The sequence below is a fragment of the Triplophysa rosa genome, linkage group LG10 (genome assembly GCF_024868665.1).
Source record: "Triplophysa rosa linkage group LG10, Trosa_1v2, whole genome shotgun sequence".
NCBI classification, from domain to species: domain Eukaryota; kingdom Metazoa; phylum Chordata; class Actinopteri; order Cypriniformes; family Nemacheilidae; genus Triplophysa; species Triplophysa rosa.
In genome coordinates, this window is record NC_079899.1 from 18,295,962 (window position 1) to 18,323,034 (window position 27,073).

Below are 27,073 nucleotides of genomic sequence, written 5' to 3' on the forward strand. Positions count from 1 at the left end.
GAGGACTATTCAGTGAAAGGTTCTTGAAAGAACCACTTCTTTCTTAGCTTTTTGTAGTGTAAAGAACACAACACAACACAACCCTTCTCCACAACAAAGAACCTATTTGTGAAGCAGTACTTGTGATAGTTTTTACTTCCATATTCTAGCGCATTTTCGAGTAAACGTAATTTCGAATGAGAAAATTGTGGCCATGGCTTGTGTTTTCCATCGCAAGTTGATTGGAAGTACAAAAACAGCCATTGCATTTTGAAATGGAACTGGTAGCAGGCAGAAGTGCATTTTCAGGTATTGATTGAAGATTATTAGGGCACATGAATTTGAAAAAGAGAATGACCAACAATAATAAGCTATTTATGAACACTGCAATATTCTACAAAAAACAGGAATTATAATTTTTTATTTCCCTGCGGCTTTAAAGGTTTTTATATGGAACCATACAGCCAAAAATGGTTCTTATGGCATAATGAAGCACCTTCAAATTTAAGAATGTACAGTCCACTATAAAGAACCTTCTTTGAAACAGAAAGGTTATGTGAATGTTCAAGGGTCTTTATGAAACCAATAAGGGTTCTTCTATGGCATCGTTCAGCACCATAATTTTAAAAAGTTCTGGCAACATTGTAATACTCCTCGTCATAACGAAAAGCTCGTTTGAATTTGCTATACAAGCCTGCAACACACACACACGCTAACAGCCAGCAGGCATGAAGGACACACGCTTAAAAGACAAGACTAATGAGGAGTAAATGTCAAGGATTTCATGCTTGTCACAGAGCTGTTATATTAACTGCAAAACTTCACAGCAAAAACATAACCTTATCCTATTTAAAAGGTAAATACTCTCCAAGTGAAAATCATTTCTGTTACATCCAGAATATGACAACCAAATATATAGATCGTCAATAAATGATTTAGGAAAATGCTGAAACAAGGCTATGGGTTCAATATCCTTATGATAAATCAGAACAGAGAGGACAGATATAGCTCCCTGTACACACACTGCTCCCAGAAGAAACATCCTGACCTTGGAGATCACAACCGACTTGGGAGAATCCATCTAACCGCTGAGCGCATGCTTGCGTATGAATACGCGTCACTCCACGACTGCTCGCGTTTATGCATCACAATCGCATTGACGCTCTGGGTTTAAATACACCAGATCAATAATGCAGAGCGTTGGCAAACACAGAGCTTCATATATTCTTTCATGTTTCTCAGCAGGATTCCTACGTATCGGACACTGTTAAGATGAGAAATGCTGCAGGAGGGGGACGATCAATAGCTCTTCTAAGACGCCGAGTTTTGGATCAACAGAACTCCTCATGTGCCTCTGTTTTCTAGTATCTCTTAGACTAGAGATCACATCTAGCTTATAAGAAAAACTGGAAATGTTTTTTTATTTATTGATGTAATGAGGAATTTGTATTACAGTAATAAGAGTTTTGAATTATTCAGATTTGTGGAAATATGCAAAATTGTATGTCACCCTTAAAAATAACCTTAAAGGGATACTTCATCCAAAAATGAAAATTCTGTCATCATTTACTTCGAGTTGTTCTAAATGTGTATAAATGTCTTTGTTCTGATGAACACAGAGAAAGGTATTTGGAAGAATGCTTATAACCAAACAGATCCTGCCCCCCATTGACTCCCATAGTAGGAAAAATTACTTTATCATTATTTTGTTCTGTTGCATCCTGTTGTTCTTTGACCGCAAACAGTTCTGGGGCACTTTTGACTATACGGTTGTATTTTTTCCTACTATGATAGTCAATGGGGGATCTGTCTGGTTATAAGCATTCTTCCAAATATCTTTCTCTGTGTTCATCAGAACAACTAAATTTATACAGAATTGGAACTTCTCGAATGTGAGTAAATGATGACAGAATTTTCATTTTTGGGTGAAGTGTTAAAAAATAAGTTTTTTTAGTTAATGGTACCTTCACTTTTCTTAAGATTCACCCCCTTTTTACACTATCCTTTAGTTTCCATATTGGTACACATCTGAAATGCTAGTTCGTATTGCTTGGTGTAAAACAGTAATGATCTCTAACTGCTAAAGAGATATTAAACGTGACATCTACACGGACACACACACACTCGTCACAATTTGCACTCTACAGACCCACATTAATGTATATTTCCAAGCAAAGTAAAACAGGTTGCATTTATTAAACTTGCACTTAAAAGCAGAGAGAGGGCAAAAATAAAACGTGCTATTGATCAGCCTGAACGAGAGCATCCAGTCACCAGATAACTTCTGAACGTCCGTTTCAGGCTTTATTATTGAAGTGTACACAAGTCTGTAGAAACCAAAGCACTGGCAGAGGGATACCAGAGGATTGTGGGTAATCAGAGTGGGTATGGGCGTGTTTGTTTTGTTCTTTTTTTTTAAATAATTTGCTTTAAGTATAACCAGTATATTCTCACTTTCAACTGTCCTTGCAGCCCAAATAAAAGAAAGAAGACAAAAAAAAGAAAACATTTGGTAAACATTCTCCACTAAAGGCAGTTCCCTTATATATACTGTGATCATTATCTTTCAACAAGTTTAATAACATATCGATCAGTGGTTATTTAACAATTTGGGAAAATAAAGAAACAAAATCACAAAAAAAGTTGAGACACTTTTACAGGCAAATAAAAATAACTTTTTCGTTTGCTTTGTTTTCTTTTGGGGGCGCAGGATAAAGTTCAGCAGTTCTTGTGTGGATGGGTGTTTTAAGCAATTTTCCTTTCTTTGCGGTCTCTTTGTTTCTCTGTCCTCTCGTTTTAAGCTAATACATAATTAGATTCTTACATACAAATATTGACAAAAAGATGGCTTAATCACCAAAGCCATCCAGTCTTTTCAATATCAATGGATAGTCAAAGGCGGTGGGCGGGGGTTCATGGGGAGGGATCATAGCTGGCCGTCGCTACAGTGGGCGTCTTGGTTGTCGGTCTGCTTCTCAGTGTCTTGACTGGGCAGCTCTTTGACCATGAGCGAGGCGCTCTTCTCAGAAAACTCTTCCCCATCTGGCTCCAGGCCTTCCGGACAGGGCAGTTTCAGCAATTCCTCTTTGAGCTGAGCGGTGTGTCTCTGCAAAAATCCCCCAAAATATGTCAAATCCTTAAACAGTTGGAAAGGAACAACACATAACAAAGACCAAACAATGCATGTTTGTATACATTTTGACAGCTTCCTAGCGCATGTTTACATACACCAACTAATAAAAAAAGGCAGATTATTAAACAAGAATGTATATTTATTACCTGTTATAGCACACAAGTTATGAAAGTATTTTTGTGCCAATAAAAATTAACGCAAACCTTGAAGAAACAAACAAAAATACACAATGAGAAAGAGGAAAAACATTCTGAAAATGAAAACAAATTCGAGTGCAAAAATGTTTTAAAATAAACTGCAAATACCAATTATTAGCTAAAATACTAACTAAATAAGAAACTAATTTTAGGTGCTAACACTAAAACGAAACAAAACAGATAGCCGCATTAAGATTGCTCTCTGAAATCCGCTCTACTGATTTCAGTATCGACTTTCTAGTCAGGGAGCTGTAAATGCAAATCTCACTAGCTTATGACAATAAAGTGCTCTTAAGTCCTGCCCACACACAAGGTTTGTGCCAGAAAGACGAACGTAAACAAAAATTTTTAAATAATTAAAAATATTTTTTTAAACCAGGCTAAATTGTTGCAACGGAGTTCGTTGTGTTTTTCTCCTCTCAGTGTACATTTCATTGTTCATTGTGTTTGCATTCATTTTTATTGTCACAAAAACGATGCCCTCACAAAAAATGGAGAAAGCAGACTTGCTGATCCAGCGAATTTGTTACAAAGGCAGAGTAAGAATTATAGTAGCAGCGCATGAATTTAAAGACACGACTTTCCAAAAGGGTTTACGGTGCTGACAGTCTAATAACACGCTGACGCACAACACGCTGTCAGTGTGCTAAATCAACTTCATTCATCTCCTTTAAAACACCTCCGCTAAAACTATTAAAGCTCAAACAAAAATGCGAAATCCTTCAGGAGGACGTCTAGCCGCTGATCCTGATCCGTTACTTTAATGTATTTTGGCAGAATTATAGACAGTACATTTTAAACATGTGAGTATTACCTTCAGCGCAGCTGCGTGGTGAGACATGGTTCGGCCCACTCTCTTATCACTGCTGTACTGCTGAATATCACAGATCCAGCCCTCGCACTGGGCTATAATCTCTGCTCGCTTCAGATAGAAGTGCCGATGAATCACCTGCCAAAACACAAACACAAAGTTAAAAGAAAATAAACATAACTTGTGCATTGTATAGAAAATACATGGGTATAGCTGTGGGATGATCTTTAGGATTGACACTCCAGATGAAGATAGTCCAGAAGAATATTTCAATTATATCACACAGATACACATCCTGCCCGTCCGTATGTGTTAATCAACAAACTAAGTGACTTTTATATTGACACAAAGAGAAGACTGATCTCAGACAGTCAAATTTCCTCACTGATCCTCTACTCGGTCTCTGAATGCGAGAGCTGACTAACTCATTCATTCTGCATTTGGATCCCTTTTCTCTCCACCTACAGTACAGTTATTCAGATGATCTTTCACTCTATTTTCCAACCAAACGTCATAGAGTCATGTGTCGCTGAATTTACATCTCAAGACATGAGGAGCTAAGAACCACAGTTTGATCACTCAAGTTTTACGCTCATGTTTTTGTCTCTCAAAACCGTAACACGCACTCGTCACGCTAGCCTGTTGTCTTCACTAGAGCGCGTAATCCGTCTACATGTCTGAGACTTGCACTTTAGCCTGATTGTAAAAGCAAGACGCTGTACAGATCAAACTTTTGGGGGGAAGGCAAGAGGGATTCAGGAATGAGCGCGTGTGATCGATGGTCTTGCCAGTGTTGCCATGGAAACCCCGGTGGCTGCTGCACGTCGCTCGCTGCCTCCGAGCTCAACCTCACCGGCCAGATCACCAGTTTTATATCTCTCTTTTTCACTGTCTAGCTTCATCCATCCTTCATAAATCTATCTACCCCACAAACAAACAAAGGTCACCAGCGAGACATGTGACAGCATCCCCTGTGATGCTGAGATTGGGAAGAGAATAAATATGAAGGAACATATGTAATGATGTGAGAGAGAAAGGCAATGCAACTATATTTAATAGAAGTCAGTACTCCATGTCATAAACGAAAGCAAGTGTGTGTGTGTGTGTTGTGTTTTCCTCTCCCTGCTCTGACGTCAACAGCCTATCATTCATTACCCTGCCTGACTGCCTCTGTGTGTGTGACAGAGAGAGGGCGAGATAGCTCACGTCTTGCCGTTTATTAAATCGCATGTGTGCGAATCCGCATGGACGTGCCAAACTCTAAACGTCTGTCTATCTGTGCGTGTGCGTACGTGTTTTTATGTGATGATAATTAAAAATCTGCTGCACGTGTCTAACAAATTCGATGTTCTACCTCCATGTACATGACGTCAGAATTTCCTCTCTTACGGTGAATGCTGATGTGTGTGCGACCGAGAGATCCGGATTCGTCACATGAACATCGGCGGTCGATGAGCAGCCTGGCTCGGTTCGAACCAAACGACAGCACCAGAGCCCTTTATTCCTTTGAACGATGCTTGGTTGGCATGGAAACAGCCTGTTATATGTTCGCTTTGGGATACAGGGGTAATGTACCAGCCTCATAACTGCCTGGCGAGGATCCAAACTCACAAATACTCAAGAGCCACAGAAATGCCCACAACAGAACCAGAACGACACGGACGATGCCGGTCAGTCCGGACCTAAATGAAGATGCTGTGGTAGAAGCTCATGTACAGAAAGAAATGAAAAAAGATTTCATCATTTATTCAAGCTCATGTCGTTTCAAACCTGTATGACTTTCCTTCTTCTGCAAAACAAAAAAGAATACATTTGAAAGAACGTTGGTAACCGAAAAACATTGGCCCCCATTGACTTTCATTTTACTGACACAAAACCAGAAACGTTTCACAAAATATCTTTTGTGTTCCACAGATAAAAGATAGTCATACGCGTTTTGAATAACATGAGGATGAATAAAAGATGACCATTTTTATTTTTGGTGACCTAAACCTTTAAGTATGTGCCAGGGTTAAATTGTACATAGAGACACAGTGACTATGAGGAGATTACAGTAAATCCTAATGAGGTAAACAAAATGTGTGTAAAACAGCTCTGAAAGCTAATCTGTAAATTTCAAAGCACACAGCATAGTTCTGGTGTGATACTGTGCCGTAAGATTAGCAAGCAAGATGATGGTACACTTCATAATTCGAATGTATTAATTAGTACTGTCAATCGATTAAAAAAATTAATCGGATTAATCACACATTTTCTGGCACAGTAACATGTATCGCACATAACAATAATATTTTAAAATATACTTTTACATTTTAATAATTTCACATTTAATCTTCAAATTGATGTAGAAACAACATATTTCTTTAACAGCGTCATTTTATGAATGAAAGAAAACATTTTGATATTAGTACTGTAACTGATGTCTCTATTAAATTGATTATTTTAACATTAATTATAGCCGTTCAACAATATAATTGAGAGCTATCATGAAATATACAGAAATTGAAGGAAGTTCTCAAACACTTTACAGTCTTTAATGCTAAATTATAAATTAAATGCAGAAGAATTCTCATTAAAGCTACAAAATCACATTGATTTTTTGTTCTTTGATTAACATTAGTGACAGGAATCACAGCAGCACGTTTAAGAACGCGGCCCCTTTAAGAGCTGTCTCAGTACGCAGATCTGACCGTCACCGCACTCCCATTTTCACAACTCTGCATTCATTTAAGATTTTATTTTACACTTTGAAGTCTGTGCTTAAGAAAATGCTAGACAAAACGGGCTTTCTGACATAATCTTGTATGGTTTTATCCATTCAAGCATGAAAGAGAACTTAACATGGATGCGCTGTCTGACAGAGATTCACCGACGCAGCCTTCAGCCCGTGACTGTTTACACCAGAATGGACCTCACGTTGCGTTTTGCCGCGTCCCACAGTTTAGAAGCTGTCTATCTTCATTGAACGCGTCAAAGCAACGGTTTCAAATCGCGCTTAAGTGGTTTAAAAGCCTGTACAAGAATAAGAGCGTGATTACATAATGTAACGCTAGACAAAAAATGTCAAAACAAACGGATGCTGCATTAATTGCGTTTTTTGACAAAATTAATCGCATGCGTTAACGCGTTAACGTTGACAGCCCTAGTATTAATGAATCACAACCCTCATTCAATGACGGAACTTGCAATTTATATCCTGATCTGGGTCCCCGGTCCATTTTCCTCTTCACGCAGAGGGAATTTCATCTGAATTGTGTTATGTGACTGTGTGAGTTGATGAATGCCCTCTGACCTCTTTAAAGCAGGGTGAAGGGTTGCGAATCTGTTCTAGCATTGCCCACTTGACTGTAGCCTGCCGGATGTTTCCATCGTACTCTCTGGAGCTCTGGGTTCCGCTCGGCGTGCCCCGGGAACGCTCATAACCCGGCTCGTTGAAGTACGGCTCGGTTACCAGGATCAGAGACTGGATTGATACCAGCACCTAAACACAAACACAGAACAAAGACGGAAGGAACAGGTGAAAAGGTGAAGAGCACACTGGCTCTCTTTGACCAGAGCAGTCCTGTGCCCGTGCCTGATTTCCATTTATTGATCGGCTGGTCGCTAACTGTAGCACTAATCAATGGAGACATTTCTATGAAGTGCTGGCAGCAGTACATGGGCACCAACTGGAGGAGACAGTGAGTGGGAGAGGGAGAGAGAGAAAGGAGGGGAGCCTGTACTTGGATCAATATTACAGGGGAAAACAGCTCCCCTGCCTATTATACAGAGAGGTATGATGGAGGGAGGGAGAGAGAGAGAGAGAGAGAGAGAGGGCTCAGATGTGGGCAGATAATTACTGCAGGGAAATCTGTATGGGAATGTTGTAAATGTCTGCTGATGGTGTGCGTGTAGCGGTATGATGAAATATTCCCAGAAAATTATGAAATGAGATATTTCTGCTGCTTTAGGTCTACCAGAGAAAAGCATCCGGAAAATAGCATCGGGAGAGAACCTCCACCAGACTTATGATCGTGAGCGGGAAAGAAAAGGAAACAGATTAATTAATACAGAAAGTGACAGAATTTGACTCACCTGTAGAAAACTAGAGGTATGAGGGTTCCATTTTTCCTCGGGACGTCCGTGCCAGGTGTTCAGGATGCTTAAACACACCTGCCGTCACGGCCGGGATGAGACATCACAATGAAGAAAAACAAGAACAAAACAAAAGAATAAACAACAGTTCAATGTCAAACAAGTAACACATCTGGTAGACCGATGAATCAGATGGTATTCTACTGGTGAATAAAAGTGTCTCTAAATCAAGATCTGAAGTCTATGAACAGCCTTGACAATAGAGGCACAAAATTTCAGCCAAAAAACAGTACTGGTTGATCCCTAGTGCTTATTGTAAAGGAAAATATGTCAAAAAAGCAAACAGGGAGCGACACACACCTTGCCATCATTATAAAGGTTTGGATTGAAACGGACACTGTGGCCTCCTGTCGTCTCCAGATTAACCAGAGGAGGGGAGTTTGGGTAATCTTGAGGGAAGTAGACATCAAATTCAAAGCAGCCATTGGCATACGGTGTGTCTGCGGGTCCTGTTATCAACACCTGAGAAAACAAGAGAAGAAGCATGCGTTAAAACAAAGCAAATCCACCGATCAAAGATGACAAGCCTCCCGACAGCTAAGGCAGAAGAGCGAAAACCATTTTAAATGTCTAACCCACGTCTCGACATAAAGACCGGAAATTAGAGTGAGATATGGAAAATGTTGAAGTGATAAAGGCACAGACACATTTCTTTCCTGCCAGAGCGAGCTAGCAAGAAAGAGAGAGAGTAATTGCATCCAGTGTGGCAAAAGTCTCCCTCCACTGCGGGTGGTAGCGCTGCACTCAGGCGTTAAGACTGTTTTGACATGACCATTCAAACGCAACACTAAACACACACACACACAGAGAGCTGTGCTCTCACACATGCAGGGTTGGTTAAATCTGGAATGCTCAGTTTACTATTAATGTCCATTAAGATTGCACAATAAAGTGCTCCAGAGTCAAGAATGGGGAAGTCTTGGACTGCTGTTAGGGATCAGTGAGGTACTTCGGCTCTGCTTGTGGTCAAGCCTACAGCTGATGCCAGACACACTGACATTTACACACTCAGAGAAGAGACTGGGTGGGTCAAAGGCAGCACTCAAATGTCAATAGGAAGTGTGCGTGCACTCGTGTGGTTAAGCCAATGGAAGAGTAGCTGGGTTTGGCTACAGTTGTTTTGTCACTGAACGGAAGTGCTTGAGCAAGTCATGGTCTGATTCTAGATTTAGTCAAACCCTGATTCATACTAACTGATTCAAACGGAGAGCTTTCAATGAACCAAATAAAAAAATTACATACAGTATAAAAACATATACAAAGAAAAATACACAGTATACTGTACACATAATTACAAAAACTGTTATTGACATTTTTATTACATAGTATGCATTAATTGTTTAAACACTTATACTGGTTCAGAAAAATCTAGAATTTAAAGGCAAAAACTGATCCTTTATAACATACGGTTTTATTTGATAATCAATGAATAAGCCTGACATTGGTCTACAGTCCACAGTCCATGCCATTTTGAAATTAAATTGTCAATCTGTTCGAGGAACTCAGGTCACACACGTTACATCAGCTATTTTTAAACTCAGGGCACGAAATTAACTTTTTTTACTTGGTTAGCACTGGAGCTCCCAATTTCATAGAGTTAGGAGCACCCACCCAAAAACTAAGAATACCATGGTCTGTCTGAATACTAGAGTATAAAATAGTAACAAATTAGTAACAATAGTAACGCAACAAAATGGGCACTCACACAGATGCTCCTAAATATATTTTGAAGTCGCACAGGTTCAATTTCAGGAGCATATGCAACCAATTTTGAGCCCTGTAAACTGCAGATCTATGAACATGTGCATTAGATGCTAGTGTTTGGTTATTGTGTTGGTCTCACACCATGAATGTGTCATTTTTACAATTACATTTTTTAAAAAGTCAAAAAGAGTTCAGCTGTGAAAGACGTGTCTAGAGAGCACATCCATTCTGCATTATGATTCCCCCTCAAGGTTTCACAGTTCAGTGATTTACACATGCACACGTTTCACAAGCGATGGTTCAACAGCATGATTTGTACATAAACTGGACAACACTAATTCTATTTCATAAATGTTTTTTGTGAATTAACCTCTGAAAGTCACGAGGCGCCTGTTCGTACCTTCATGATGTCAAGGCGCTCTTCATCGCAGCGGACAAAAACACTAGAGGATGAGGAGAGGGGGAGAGAGGTGGACAGCGTGACTGCTTCCTGCGCTAATCGTCGAGCGCGGGCGGCACTGTTGGCGTCGCTGGCATTCTTCACCTGAGACAGGTAGTGGTAGTTCACCTTAAACACCAGTTTAGAATCCTCATCTTCACACACCATCTCAAACGTGTCTGTGGAGAAGAGCACACACACAGTTAGCAGTGATCACAGAGGAATACAATAGGACTGAAAGGTGACTCCAAAAACATTGTCTCCACTGAAGGGTGTCCTGTGTAAAGCAGTGTAAACCTGCTTACAGTCACGTCAGGAGAGATAACCTCACCCGTCTGAGGTCTGACTAAATCAGTTTTGGCAGAACGAACCTTTTGTCATCAATCAGAGCAAAGAGAGACGAAGAATGACTGCAAGAAAAGCTATTGTACCAGCACAGAGATAACAAAATGCATCCTCTTTTGCTCAATCTCTTTGATGCTCCTTCAAATATTAGGTGCATCTCTCATAGCTGCATGTTATTGTACAATGTGGCACAAATGCAGAAAAGAGAGAACGGATGGAACGACACTTCAGATCAAATTTCAATTAACATCAGCAATGCGTTAACAGCGCAAAGGTTATTGGTTCGATACCCAGAGAGCATGCAGTGAAAAACCTATACCCAGAATGCACTGCAAGTCGCTTTGGATAAAATGATGAAATGATAAGTCTTATAAACTGTATCATATTTGCTCTCTGGATATCGGTAGTAACCCGTATGATTCGATCACTGCACACAGCAGTGTAATGCAACACTCACCAAACTGTAGTTTCTTCATGGCTGCTGTGTATTTCTCCTCCATCGAGCGTAAGATGGACTGCGGTTTGGGCCTCACTGCTGCCTTCTTACAGCTCTCTGCCATCTTCCTCTCTGACAAACACAAGACAAAAATAAACTTCAATGGGGGCAAAATGAGTGTGTGTGAATGTGTGTTTCACAGTAGCCTAAGGGTGCGCTTGAGTGGGTCACATCTTCCATTCTTCCATCTGTAAGAATCACATCCCTGTTGAGGCTAAAGTCACCTGAATGCCTGTTTGGTGCTTTGCTTGTAGCTGTAAAGAAAACAGGGAGCGAGTGTTCCTGTAGGTTCAAACATTAAAGCAAAGGGTTTGCGGTATCTAGAACTGATTAAATGCATAAATGTAAAATGCAGACAAAACTACTTTAAGCCAAATCATACAACAAGCCACATATTTGTGACTAAAGATTAAAAATGTGTTTGACTGCCACTTTTTCTGTTACCCACTTCAGTTTGTTATCCAGAGAAAATGTCAGACTAATGACTAAAGCCACTGGCAGGCCAGCTTCACTCCGGTGAGACATTAAACCTGCGAATGGAGGCCGATATCGCTACAACACAATTAACTCTCTATATTTAGAGCTTTATGACATTTCGGATCATACCGTTCATCTGCGGCAGGTGCAGATGCAAGTCCCTCCCCTGACAGCCAATCAAATGATCCGAGCTGAAAACATTATGCTTTGGCGACTTGCCACACAAAATCCTTCCGACATCAACAGCTTCATTTACGCTCACCTCTGTCCGCACAATACCAGGCGATATTGATGGCCGCCAAATATTCCAAATCGATTCTGAACTACGGAAGCTGCTCTTGACCAATCAGAGAGGGCCTGACACAGCTGTCTCCGGCACTTTTTAAAGAAAGACCGAGTACTAATTAAGCAGTCAAACGGGGTGGTAAGCGCAACGTCTCGCTGCTCTTATCATATGGATTTTCCTTATGGATAGTGACAGCGGAATTGATCCGCCTCACCGTGGTTAACGCCCCTTTCATCCGCTCATTCTGGAGAGAGTGAGAGCATGAGATATCAGAGACTCTACCTCACCTAGCCCACACCAGGGAATTAGCAGTGGAACAAAGGCTCTCTGGAAGGTCTCAAGTTCTCCTAGCTTTGCCAAGTGGAACCGCCACAGAGTCTTGTTCTTGCAAATGGTAATAACGCTACACAGTGGATTTGGCTTATCTGAAGAGCAAGGAATGCCAGGCTTAGGAATTGAGTGGGTCATGTCGTCTTTTCTATGGACAGTGTAGCACAACTAAAAGTTCGGCGCAAAGTTAATTTCCCTGCTTGAGAATGCACTCTGCATGCAACGGGAGGCAGCGTTTAGATGGCATGACTAAGGCAACTGGCTCTGATTCTTGGTGGAGTAGCTTTATGAATTAGCAGGACGTAGATTAAGTCTTGCCTCTGACAGGCGAAACTGCTCAGTTAAAGCTGGCTCTCCATTTACAATTCCTCTGGAAAAAAATCAGGGTTTATGTGGGTCTAAGAGTCTGGCGTCTCTGGTGCAAGGCTGGGCCGAAGAGCCATTTTTCTTTGGCTTAGTTTGTCAAAGCAAACAGTCACTCAGTGTCCCCGGTGACCCTCAGACAAGGGCAGAATCTGCATTTTCAGCCCATAAAACCCTCAACCATTCCTCTCCTGGCTGACCACTACACATTCAGCACCGTCACTTCTATTATGTTTTGAATCTCAAAGCACACAAGAAATTATGAGATACAGGACATTCTTGGTTAAATGGAAAACATACATGTAATGGTGTGATAAACTCCAAATCTTATATAAACATGTTATTAGAGTGAACGTACACAACAAGCTAAAAACTTTGATACACTGGGTCTTGTGTGTGTGGCATCTGAAGAACCTCAAGTATCTTCAAGAGAATCTTTTATTTTTTACAGTGATGACACAAACTCATGGAAACAGACAGCTTTATGGATGTTCTCACCGTGGTTAGCTTGTAGTAGGTTGGTGGTTGCTGCGTATACAATCTCTGCAGTCTTCTGGATGTCAGGAACCAGCAGGGTCAGGCCCTCCGGCTCAGGGTCAGATGTTTCGGTCTTCATAACCCCTTTACTTTTGTCTTTCTTAGACCTGAGGTAAACAAAGAAACAATAACTAGAGGTCTTTAAGTTTGTGTGCATTTGAACATTGGAATTTGCTTTGGTCACAAATTCCGAGGAAAGTTAACAGCAGAAACAGCAAAACTGCACGTCCTCCGGAGTTGTCTGCCTCATATGTCCCCGACCCTGAAACAAACACGCACACACCGAGTTCTTCCACAGAGTGCACATGCTGAATGCATATCTGAGCGGTAGACAGTGACTTGTCCCTGAGTAAACCATTAACAACAACATCCAGCTGGCGCTCGGCTAAGCATGTGCCCTCGCAACATGCATCATTCATTAAGCAGGAGGCGAGAAAATGAAAATGAGGGGGGGCATGAATGTCATGAATGTTCTGTACCTGTAGGTGAAGCAGAGGACAGTAATTATAACTGTCACAACAGACACTAGCGGTCTTACGAACACTCGGGGGGAGCTAAGCATGTCTGTTTCTTTCCTGTGACTAACAGCCCGTTGCATTAACCAGCAGCTACACACAAAGACTAAACCATTTTACCTACTCTAAATATCTATTCAAAATATGTCACTAAAACTTTTCTCACGGTCAAGTCATTCCAAACCTGTATGAATTTTTTCTTTTCTGGAGAACACAAAAAATACATTTTAAAGAATTGTGGTAACCAAACAACATTGGCCCCCATTAACTTCCATTGTATTGACACGAAACCACTGTGACATCTTAAAATATCTTTTGTGTTCCACAGAAGAAAAAAAGGTAGCACTTTATTTTACAGTCCCGTTTCCCATGTACATACTGTTTACTTATTACAGTCAATATAATAACTGGGTAATAACTAGGTACTAACCCTGAACCTACCCCTAAACCATGTAGTTGCCTTACACTACCCAGTTCTTTCACAGGTAAGTACACCGTAAGCACACTACAGGTACACGTACTGTAAAATAAAGTGTATGTTTTTTTAAGCAACATAAAGATGAATAATTGATGACTTCATTTTTATTTATTATTGTGTGTTATTCCTCTACAAAAACGCTGGTTTGGAGTTGTGAATGTAACATTAGATGAAAAGGTGAGACATATCTGGCAAAGCCACTGTTTCTCCGGGGAGATCAGAGGCAGTGTCACATTGTGAAAAATCATCCAACAGCATCCATCAGTCCTTGTTTGTTTGGTGTGCTGGTGGATGGTGGTGTCAAAGAGCGTGCTCACCTGAGGCGGTTGGTGTAGGTGTCGACGCAGGTCTTCATCTTGGCCAGCAACATGCCCACAGAAGTCTGACACTCCGTCCGTTCTTCATCCTCCTCTTCCTCTGCAGCGTCACCTGAAAGCGGCAGGAGCAGAGGAACCAGGCTGGTGCAGGTGGAAATGGCCCTCAGCAGCTCCAACAGAGCACGATACAAGGGGACGTGACGCGCCATGTCCAAAACTGCAGGAGACAGAGAGAGCGAGAGAGAGAGAGAGGGAGAGAGGGAGAGACATTACGTACCAAGACAGGACACTTATAAAAGACAAAGTCGATTACATCTCCTAAATGTTGGAAGGACAAAACGGACGATCAGACACACAAGGTTAATAACATTTTTAACTGAGATGGTTTTGGAAGCATTGTTGGCTTATAAAACATTTCATATAATTGTGACTGTGTCACTATGGACATGTCATTGTGCATTCTCCCACGCACGTGTACATCTTGGTAAGGTCAACAAATAAATGAACCATCGTTTGTCCAATTTGGCAGGATGTGAGGGAGACAGCGTCCGGGTTGGTGTTTTAGCCAACTGGACCACAAAGACATGAAACCCCAGACCAAAAAACCAGTCATAAATAGCATGGGTGTATTTGTAGCAACAGCCCACAATACATCGTACGAGTCAAAATGATTGATTTTTAAGGATAAGGACATCAAGTAAAGATCATGTTCCATGAAGATATTTTGTAAATGTCCTATTGTAAATATATCAACAATTTATTTTTGTGAGTGAATGCAGCAAAACTGCAAACAAAAATGGCCGGAAACACGGCAACAAATTTCGCTCACTGCTGCCCGCTTTTTGAGAATTACGAACTCAAGCTTGGCATCTATGTACACTGCGTTCCAAATTATTATGCAAATGATATCTTTCTCTGGTTTTCCTAATTTGTCGATGCAAATGACAGTCAGTATAATTTTCAAGTAATCAACAGTTAGGGTACATTTGGAATTTTATTGAACAAACCTCCCACTGACAACAGTATTTATTTAAAAAATGAAAAACTCAAAATGCACTGTTCCAAATTATTATGCACAACAGAGTTTGAAAACATTTCATAGGTTGTAAAAAACTGAAAATGGTCATTTGTTGAATTTGCAGCATTAGGAGGTCATATTTACTGAAATCAAAAGCTATTTCAATCAAAAACATCCTAACAGGGCAAGTTACATGTTAACATAGGACCCCTTCTTTGATATCACCTTCACAATTCTTGCATCCATTGAACTTGTGAGTTTTTGGATAGTTTCTGATTGAATTTCTTTGCAGGATGTCAGAATAGCCTCCCAGAGCTGCTGTTTTGATGCTAACTGCCTCCCACCATCATAGATCTTTCGCTTGAGGATGCTCCAAAGGTTCTCAATAGGGTTGAGGTCAGGGGAGGATGGTGGCCACACCATGAGTTTCTCTCCTTTTATGCCCATAGCAGCCAATGACACAGAGGTATTCTTTGCAGCATGAGATGGTGCATTGTCATGCATGAAGATGATTTTGCTACGGAAGGCATGGTTCTTCTTTTTGTACCATGGAAGAAAGTGCTCAGTCAGAAACTCTACATACCTTGCAGAGTTCATTTTCACACCTTCAGGGACCCTAAAGGGGCCCACCAGCTGTCTCCCCATGATTCCAGCCCAAAACATGACTCTGCCACCTCCTTGCTGACGTCGCAGCCTTGTTGGGACATGGTGGCCATCCACCAACCATCCACTACTCCATCCATCTGGACCATCCAGGGTTGCACGGCACTCATCAGTAAACAAGACTGTTTGAAAATTAGTCTTCATGTATGTGTGGGCCCACTGCAACCGTTTCTGCTTGTGAGCATTGGTTAGGGGTGGCCGAATAGTAGGTTTATGCACAACTGCAAGCATCTGGAGGATCCTACACCTTGAGGTTTTCGGGACTCCCGAGGCACCAGCAGCTTCAAATACCTGTTTGCTGCTTTGCAATGGCATTTTTGCAGCTGCTCTCTTAATCCGATGAATTTGTCTGGAAGAAACCTTCCTCATTCTGCCTTTATCTGCACGAACCCTTCTGTGCTCTGAATCAGCCACAAATCTCTTCACAGTACGATGATCTCGCTTAAGTTTTCGTGAAATATCTAATGTTTTCATACCTTGTCCAAGACATTGCACTATTTGACGCTTTTCGGCAGCAGACAGATCCTTTTTCTTTCCCATATTGCTTGAAACCTGTGGCCTGCTTAATAATGTGGAACGTCCTTCTTAAGTAGTTTTCCTTTAATTGGGCTCACCTGGCAAACTACTTATCACAGGTGTCTGAGATTGATTTCAGTGATCCAAAGAGCACTGAGACACAATACCATCCATAAGTTTAATTGAACAATATAAAATTAAATGTTTACGACACTTAAATCCAATTTGCATAATAATTTGGAACGCAGTGTAAAGCTTAGAATTTCCGCTTTCGGGTTAATCTACTCTCCACAACGTCGAAACAGCGGTAAGCCAATAGTAAGCCAATAGAGAGTGTTAAAACAAACCTGTTTCTTCTTTAAAACCGATTTTCTCAATATTTTGAATTTATTGCACCCTCAGATTCCAGATATTCAAATGGTTGCATCTCAGCCAAATATTGTCCTATCCTAACAAACCATACATTAATGAAAAGCTTATTTATTATATACATCTCAATTTAAAAAAGACCTTTATGACTGGTTTTGTGGTCCAGGGTCATGTAGAAAATCTAGCATAAGCCAAATGGTCGGAGTCATTGAAAGAAGAGCCATCAACCCCCACTCCCTTTTGTCCTTGTTTCTTTTGCTATCATCATCAAAAGACCATAGCAAAAACCTGGCTCCAGGGGTCTGGTTTTAGAGTTTTGATAACGTTTTGTCTCTCTGTTGGATATTTACGACCCCTATGCTTCAAAGCATTGGTGAGACGTCTCTGTCTCATCTCTAACTTAACATCTGAGGCTAACCAGAGAAATGCCCCTGACAATAGGAACTTATGTGATTAAACTGTCCTTTTCTATACATATATCTAACTATCTAGGTTGTGTGTTGGCGCTCGTGCCATTTTAAATAGTCTGTCACAGTTAGATATACAAGTTTAATTCAGGCTTTGTTTGTATGCGTTCCATCTGAATGAATCATGACTTGTTGCAATTCAAACCTGTCCATCTAAATGTTTGTCTTTACAATTCCTCATTGTATATATACATTGTGTGACCATAGAACACTTTCTTTTCATTATGTTATAATTGAGAATGATATTTTGTAAAGTTGCCAGGAGGTCATAAAGATGCAAATTAGCTGTTGAGTGGACAAAGAACCTCTTCCCTGCTCAACTCTGATTGGTCGATTCCAACTCAGGTGGGCATGCCCTCTCATGAGGTTAAATATCGAGCCTGCTCTGAAAACCTTCTCTTGTCTTGTCGTCCTCTCTTCTTTTCCGGCTTAAGCTTAAGTTATAGTCGTGCGTAGGACCTACGCCGTAACCTACGGCGTAGCCTACGTACGTAGACGACGCCGTCGTGAACATTTATGGTTCTGCGTTGAGAGTATGCGTCGTAATGCAATTACACCACCGAAACGCTAGATGGCTCTTTGTGTTTTCACGGGTTTGCTCTTCTTCGCCGATGTTTTGTGTGTATGCTAGTGTTTGCAAGCGATGGAAGCTGATCGCATCTTAACGGAGTTGGAGCTGATCGAAGTAGAAAAACAGTTACTTTTAATTAAATCACTTCAACAAAAAGCTAGAAACCAGAGATGTCGATGCTCGCCATGTTGTTCTTTTGTGGACTCTGAACTTGCCGGAAGAAGACGCCAGAGAAGAAGACGCCAGAAATGCGTAGAAGGAAGTACGATGCTGCCAAACCGACCAATCACAGCGCTTGCGGTCCGCGTAGGGTCCGCTTTGAGTTGACGCGTTGTTACATTTTTGGAGAGGTGCGCGTCAGGCTACGGCGTAGGGTACGCACAGGGTACGCGGCTCTGCGTAGGCTACGCAGAAGTAAAAATCGCCCATTAGTCCCTTCCTCCGGTCTCTTTGGAGACTGCCCCCCCCTGGGGAAAGGGATGGAACAATGGACTTCTACTGCCACGTGGCCATGCGGGCTGATCATGAGGCCCGCAACTTTCAGCAGGACTTGCCTTCTGAAACCTTTTGAACAATTCCATCTCTACACGCGCATACGGATATCGGTCCAGCACAGAGCTTGCAAGTATCCGTTTCTATTTATAGAATAGCTGCGTTAAGTCTGTGCCTCTTTGTTAAAGATGATTTTTATTGGTGTTCAGAAATCGCTGCCATGCCCTCTCTCTCTCTCTCTCTCTCTCTCTCTCTCTCTCTCTCTCTCTCTCTCTTCTCACTCTTTCTATCTCCGCGCTTCCAAGCGCATTTGTGTTTCATGTATTTGTTCGTTTTATGCGATCGTCATTGTTTTTGTTATCATGTAGAGTAGAGTTTAATAAACAACCATATATACTGTATTCCTTTGTGATGGGTTTTCTGTATTCACGCTCACAGACTTGGTCCCTTTTACTGTGTTTCAATTTACGCTACCTTTGCTCTAAATCCTGTTTGGTAAAGTCACGTTACTTATGGCCATGAGATAATGTAAAGTATATAATATCATTGAGGCATTTGCTGGACGAATGCATACACGCATTGTTATGCTTTATATTACTAATCAGAGACCGTAAAATATGTATATTCGATCACTAAACTAAACTAAACTTAACTAATTCCTTGACTGAAATTGATGTTTTAAATAACTCATTTCATGGATATGATCTTGAAAGATCTGGTGGAGAACCATATTTGGTGAGCTTTGCTCATCAATATAATAACGTTAGCTAAAACCGCTACAGTCACAAATCCCAAAGGGATAGATAGTTCACCTAAAAATGAAAATTCTTTTATCACTTACTCATGTCATTGCGATCCTATATGACTTTCTTCTAAAGATCACAAAAGAAAAAATTTGGATGAACGCTTGTAACCAAACAACACTGGCCCCATTGAGTTCCATTGTATAGACACAAAACCACAGTCATTTCTCAAAATATCTTCTTTTGTGTTCCACAGAAGAAGGGTTGTGCACGACACAAGGGAGAATAAATGATGATAGAATTTTTATTTTTGGATAAACTATCCCTTTAAGTCAGTGGTCACCAACCCTGCTCCTATAGATCAACCGTCCTGAAGATTTCAGCTCCAACCCCAATCAAACACACCTGAACTATCTAATCAAGGTGTTCAGGTTTGCTTGATAATTACAGACAGGTGTGCTGAAGCAGGGTTGGAGCTGCAGTCTGCAGGATGGTCGATCTCCAGGAGCAGGGTTGGTGACCACTGCTTTAAGTGGTCAAAATGACTGCCCTTTTACAAACAGGCACCACATTTAAGGTTAGCCCCGCCCACACTATCATCTCATTGGTCCAAAACCCCACTCTCCACAGTACATTAAACATCTACAGTAGTATGTTCTGATGGCTGTGATTATGTCACATGACGCCCAGCATTTTATCGAACCTGTTAAAAGCAGAGACTCAAGTCACGACAAAATATGATGAAACAGAAGCCAACATGTTTTTTTTTAATAAAGAAGATTAAGGTTTGAACCCCTTCAAATCTCTTTCGACCAGTGATGTGCAGCATGAGGGCTCTTTGTGTGTTTTTCTTGCGAGGAGAAGGAAGAGGAGTGATAATCCTTTTGTGGCACACCAGAGTCTTAAAGCTAGAACGAAGGCAGTGCGAGTAAAAAATGAGAGCGTGAGCGGGAGATTACTGAGCGTCTTCAAGCAAAACGGTATAATCAGGCTCATATTATCAGCATTTGATGAATTGTAAGACGCAAGAACTGGTGTGTGTGAAAGCCAACGAGTCTGACGTTTGGTGCTCTCGTATATAAAAGAACACAGTTTTGTTTCCTTTCTTGTGACATGTGAAGTATGTGTGTGTCTTTCCAAGAAGGAAACAGGAGTCTCAAAGACATGAAAGTGGGCTGTCAAAAGGGTTTCATTTAAGCGCGTGACTGCTTGGAGGACGCCGTAGATCAGAGACGGCTGTGTGTGCGTCGTATCTTAATGTCGCTCTGCGTTCCAGAATCTCCTCGTGCTCTCCTCGGTTCAGACCGTTTCTCCTTTACTCTCATCTCATTTACAGACTATCTGATTTACTGCACGCAAACGCTCATCTCTGGCACTCTCTCTCCCTCATCAGACATTCAGCTCCATGCCGGATTGGGTGGATGATAAACAATGTTAGTGAACGCGGAGAGGACGCATACGTCAGCTCCCCGGCCCTCCGTAGCCATGCACGGGGAGGACAAGACAGAAAGAGAGGAGGGGAGAACTGAAGACACGAGGAGACAAGAAAGGACGAGAAGAGAGGGGGCACGTAGGAGAAAAGGTGGAGGAGAGAAGGGAGGACAATAGATAAGAAGGGAAGAGCGGAACAAATGGAGAGAACTGGAGGGGAGGAGACACGGAAGTGTGGAAAAGAGGAGACACAACCGGAGGAGAAAACAGACGAGCAAAGAGAGAGTATCTGCATGTGTAAATGTATGTGGGATTAAAACCCTTTAGGCGCCAGGGTTTTTTGGAAAACATGCTGGATTTTGACATCAAGATTTCAAAAGCTTGTGGCTTAAAAGGACTTAAAGATAGAGATCTTCTGTAAATTAGAAAAATGTTGGGCATGACCAAAAGTTTATGTGGGGTGTAAATACACTCATCTAATTTGCATATTATGACGTCATCCGGGGCGGCCAACTTGAATTTCATAATATTCAGGAAATAGTAGATATTGAATTGATGTTTGAACTTATTTGCATGTTTTTTGCAACTCTTTGATCCTTATTCCAAATGAGCAGGAAAAGAGGAAATCAACAGTAAAACTATTAGTAACTATAGTAAAATTATTACTATTTTACTGTGCCATAGTAAAATGCATGTGCCTATTTTTTGATCAGTTGACCAGCTATCTGCCCAATCAGCTGCCTCTACCTCTAGCAACAGCACTCCTATGGACACTACGACCACGTTCACCCCTGTCACCCCCATCTCCGTTAGGCAAAGGGTCGAAATGATCGCTCGTTTGTGCTTCGTGAACATTCTCGCCTTGCACGGCGGCACCATTGCACTGCACAGCTGTACCGGGAGACGCGCGGTGATTAGACGACCGATCGTGATTTCCAAAAGGCAAATATTCCCCTTCAGAGTCAGAATCAGCGAATAACATTCGCAACACACCCTCGCGGTACAACCTTTTATTAGCAATTTGGCAATTTTCTCTCACAAATCTCACAATTTACTCTGACGCTCTGAACTGAACTGTTTTCGCTTCAAAGACACATGATAGCTCACTTGCTCTGCTATTTGCTATTTGCTCGAACACTTTGAATGGGAACATGACGTCATTTTGGTCTAGAATCGAAGCACTACATGTCTGCCATCTAGTGGTATGGAATACAAATGAGATATTGCACCATATTAGGATCTACAGCCTATTTTATGAAGTATGACGTCTTGTCGCAATTCTGCGACTTTGGCGCTTAGAGGGTTAATAATTCAGGCCCCTCTGGGGTACACACATTTGTCTGCCATCCACTTTCCGTACAAACATGCACACTCTCTCTCTATTTCACTAGTCTTACATGACATCAAAATCCTCTAAGGACATGACAATATCCAAACCCTCTTCCTACTGTATAAAGAGACCAAAGGTCACTATATCTTGACTCATACTGAGCCTGTTCCACAGTGCTGGTTCTTTAAACGATTCTTCATTTGTACCATAAGCCCTTCGTGCCCTACCTCTCCCTCGATCCGATCACTCAGATGTCTTAAAGGAAAGATATTAGCCTCATACAGTGTGTGCCTGTGGAGAACTGGAGTCTCCTACACAGTCAAGAGGAGCAGTCTACAATAAATCTGAAATTGAGACTACTGGAGCTTAAAACAAATCAGTCTTTTCTATCGTCTTACACAGCCTTCCTGTAAAAAGAGAGTAATTGGTGTTCAAGTCTGATAGTTATAGTACGTATCATCTGCAGCTCGAACCCCATCCCACAAGAAACAGGACTTTCCCTGATGTTCTGAAGAAAATAAAAAGGTTTGATATCGTATGCAGCCATGCGCTAACAATCACATTGCAAAGCTCCCTCCCTGGTGTATGCAGAACATTTATGAAATCATTTATATTTTGGTCCCAAGACAAGGCTCTGTACTTCATTTTAATGCAGAGTACTTATGCATGTAGTCTTTGCAGTTTGTTTTTGCCCGTTTGTCGTCCGCTAGGTCAAAATCATTAACCCGACTGCTATGAAAGTAAACAAACGCCTAAACAAAGTTAAGCAATTGTAATTATTAGGAGGTTTAATGATACACCTCAGCTCACGATTCCATGCAATACACGATACTGAGTTGCAGATACAATAGTACAAAATGGAACAAAATATTTAAAATTGAAATAACATTTCAAAACATTAAAGGGGATGTGCAACGGTGTTTCATGCATTCTGCCTTCTTTGCAATGTTAAACATGCTGTCTTCTCATGCTTGACATGGTCAACCTGTCAAAAAACAAGTTGAACGCATGACGTAGTATGTCTGTGCTCTATACACTTCCCCAGCGTTCCTATAGGTAAATCTGTTTCGTAACAACTTTTCTTAGTCCTTTATTGGATGCCCACGTGTTAACCCGCCAGAGCGAGAATAAAGAGCACTCCCACCCGTCAACCAAGGAGAGCGGGAGATGGTGCATGCGCACACATCAACCAGCTGGAGCAAGAGAGAGAGAGAGAGCACTGTGTTCGCGAAGTTCAGGTGTGTTTGATTGTTCACAGCATTTCGGTGAAGAATGTTATATAAACGATGGATTTGGAGATCTTTTGAAACTGATAGAAGGAGCGGTCCCAGCGCGAAAAGATGCCGGACATGAATCTCACACGGTAAGTGTGTCTGTGTTTTGTTGGCAATGGGTGCACACATGCTTTAGAGTTACAGCAGTAAAATCGCAGAATTAAAACAAATAAAACATTAAAATATATATTGGCGCTTTCGGGCAGAAACCTCATATCTGCAAAACCACTACTTTTCAAAAATGGAAAAAAAAACAGTTCTTTAATAATTAAATAAAAAGGTGTTTGTAAAATTTGTAAAAAGTTGATAAGTCTTTTTTTAATACTTTTCATTGACAAACATTAAAGCCAGACAAACATGAAGGGTGAACAATAGCAATGATTTAAGAAAAACATTCAAACAACCATAAATGGAGATACAAGGTTTCCGCCCAACAGCAACAATATGTTGACACAGTCCTGTTCTTGGCTGCTCAACCAATAAGATTAACAGACATTAAAAACGTATTTTCTTTTTTTTGTATTGCGATATGCAACAATATCTTTAATCCCTTGATAACTATTTAAAAACATGCATAATATATAGTATGAACTCTTTACGAGCCACCATTCACAAATGCTGCTTGTTTGGTAGGAAACATGCAGTACCCACTAGTAATTAATTTAAGAGCCATACACTGTGTGTGACAGCTCTCCAAGCATGTGGCAGAAACTCTTTGTCACCATGACAACAAAGATCTCGAGGACAGGCGGGACAGCACACACCAGCACCAGCTCAGAAACACACACACGCACTTGCATTGTGGGCTGGTTAAAATTGAATCTGCTTATTTGCAATGTGTAGAAATGCGTAACTGCTTATGACACGCAGAGAAAGAGAACCAGAAAAAAACCCTCTGCCCATGCTTGCAAGAATTGACCGCACTTTCACTGAATTAAATCATCCTGACAGGTGTCTGATTTTAAATGCTGCTTTTGCAGAGCGCAACTGAGAGTGACATAAGAATCATGATTTCGCAATCACACAGGGCAAGAGAGTGTGTATGCATGTGTGTGTGTATCCTTTGCATGAGATCTGGCCTGGTGGAGCAAAGCCAAAACATGCGGCGAGAGCTCCGAGAAGCTCTCCATCAATAATGCAAAAGAATGAGGAATAAAACCAGAATTACATTGCTGCATCTCTTCCACGCTTCTGCATCTCTCTAACGAACACAACACTGAGACTGTGGCACAAACCCTGACCACGGCACTCAGGAGACTGATCCAATCTCCAGATACATGCACTCACTGTAAAGAAATGTGCAGCTGATTTGATGAGTGTTAGGGATGCTGGAAAGTTGATCTAGATTACTAGGCTGTATAATAAAAAATATATATTTCATGTAACAGAAAACTTTTATCTGTTGGTAATGGGAATGCATGTCTCACAGCTAACATATTTTTTAACCATACAATCCTTGCAACTCAAATTTAAAACCACATCATGAAACCCAACATCCAACAACAAAAATCATCAACTCGCCTCTTGAAATGTCTATCGTCGCTGTCCTAAAACCTTTGATGTCCAAATTTGCTGTTTTCCAGTAAATGGAAAAAAGACTTAAATACTGTGTTGTCAAAGTTGACAAATACTTTATGCTTTTTATTAGTTAGATATTCACAAAACCCAGTTACAAACATAAGGGGTCACTATTAATAATGATTTAGGTCAAAAAATTAAAAGATACAACGTTTCAGACGGACAGCAGCGCCAGTTCTGAGTTGCACTACTATAGATCAAGCAGTACATCAAACAAGTCTAGTCTGACAAGACCTGAGCATCTCCATCTATTCTGCATCACAGAACCAACCCGACACCCGGGCTTCAAAATCCTCTTTGGATTCGATCCCCCTGATTTCAGACATTAAAGGTGCTGTCTGTGGCACTCAGAGTTAAACAGGAAAAGTCAGCCAGCAGACACTCTGGTGCCCAGACTATATAATTGTGGTCATGCCAGAACATCCTCATGAGAAAGTGGCACCCTTCCAGACGTTTGTGTACAGTCGCGTTCACAAGTGTCAGGGCGAAAAGCTGTAATTTTCTGTGACATAATCTTGTAGCTGGGGGAAGCTCACCGGTGGTGGCTGTTTATGCACGAGGATGTTTGATTGAGCCAATGGCGACCACCACAGGGCTGTAATTTTCCTTGTCGGCGGGCTGCTATAAAACCTTCAGCTAACGGAAGGATAACAAAGCGCATTCTTTTTTTTCAGCAACATTTAAGGCCACTAAATCAATCAGAGAGTTTCTCTCGACTGACGGGGATTCAGTTTCTCAAGAACTATAATGACACTGTTTCAGTTTTGTGAAGTGGGCGGGATTTTGGACCGCTGACTGATCGGCAGGCATGAAACCATTCTGGCACATCTTTTAATAGACTTCTGTCAGAGTAGACCATGTCTTTAACTTGATGTGAATTAAAAATGCAATCAGTTTTGTGTATCCGTTTATTGTTCAGTCAAAAATATAAAAATATATTTTATATTATAGGTATAAATACATCACACTTTTGACTAGAATATATATATATATATTTTTTTTTATAAAATATATTATTAACAGTTTGCTTTCTAAAGTTTTTTATTTGTTGGTTTATTTGCCCAAACAACGAACTAAAAAAAATAAAAAATTAAAATCAGGCCAACATATTTCAAATCAACCATGTTCCCAACCCTCTAAACTCGTAATGGGTTTACAATTGTACACCCAATTGTACAACTGTTACAAATTAACAATTACAATTCGTGACAAAATATTATTTAACATGTAGGGTGGTTTCCTGTAGCTCAGTGGTTAGAGCATGGCGCTAGCAACACCAAAATCATGGGTTCGATTGCACATACTTAGATACAAATGTATAGTGCCATGCAATGTAAGTCGCTTTGGATAAAAGCGTCTGCCAAATGCGTAAATGTAAATGTAATGGTACATCAGTTTGTCCCTTGGAAATTGATTAGATGGTGAAAAATAAAGATGTTCAGTGACAAACTGAAATGGAAAATCATTTTATAGGCAAACAAGTCCTATGTTGATAAAGAGATGACAGAGGAGAAATGTGAATTGATTCTTGGATTCCATGTAGATTACTGTCCTCATTGTCATTCACATCAAATCAAATAAGTTGACAGAAACCTGTTGTACACAAAAAACCTTAAAGCCAAGATCTTACACCAAACCCAACAGAAGACTAACAAAGCTAAAATAATCCCGAGGCCCAGTCACTCTGTGACGTCTTCGTTTTAATGACCTTTCCTGTCCTCCCATTCTACTCTACACTCCTCCGCTCAGATTCCTTCATCCAATTTAGCTCCTGTGTCCCCACCCAGGTAAAGAGGGAGTATCTATCTCTCTCTCCTTATACAGGAGGGCATAATTAATTTTGACAGGCCCTCTGACTGGCGTTTGGCATTTCGTGTGGGCACACTCGCTGTCAGAAATAGAAGAATATAACTTCACAAAGGGCACCTGTTCAAATGAGCAAAATGCAATATATTAATACATTACAGCAGAGAAGAAACAAAGACTGAATGTTATCAGTGCACACACCTACACTACAAACATCTTAATGAGACTTAAGCGATGAAACACTTGAAAAAAAACCATAAGAGAACAATAATTT

General features: G+C 40.9%; 1 protein-coding gene across 6 annotated transcripts in view; it reads right to left on the bottom strand.

The window, feature by feature from the left end:
• Positions 1-2,151: 2,151 nt before the first annotated feature.
• birc6 (baculoviral IAP repeat containing 6) overlaps positions 2,152-27,073 on the bottom strand; it is an 89,052-nt gene continuing 64,130 nt past the window's right edge. For all 6 annotated transcript variants that reach the window (XM_057344843.1, XM_057344840.1, XM_057344839.1 and 3 more), the window contains exons 66-74: positions 14,542-14,758; positions 13,193-13,338; positions 11,200-11,310; positions 10,359-10,576; positions 8,555-8,716; positions 8,195-8,272; positions 7,413-7,601; positions 4,124-4,258; positions 2,152-3,085 (exon numbers count right to left, since the gene is read on the bottom strand). In XM_057344843.1, the coding sequence (XP_057200826.1) occupies positions 2,906-3,085; positions 4,124-4,258; positions 7,413-7,601; positions 8,195-8,272; positions 8,555-8,716; positions 10,359-10,576; positions 11,200-11,310; positions 13,193-13,338; positions 14,542-14,758 (1,436 nt within the window). In that variant the 3' untranslated portion in view covers positions 2,152-2,905. The remainder of the gene's footprint in view (positions 3,086-4,123; positions 4,259-7,412; positions 7,602-8,194; positions 8,273-8,554; positions 8,717-10,358; positions 10,577-11,199; positions 11,311-13,192; positions 13,339-14,541; positions 14,759-27,073) is intronic.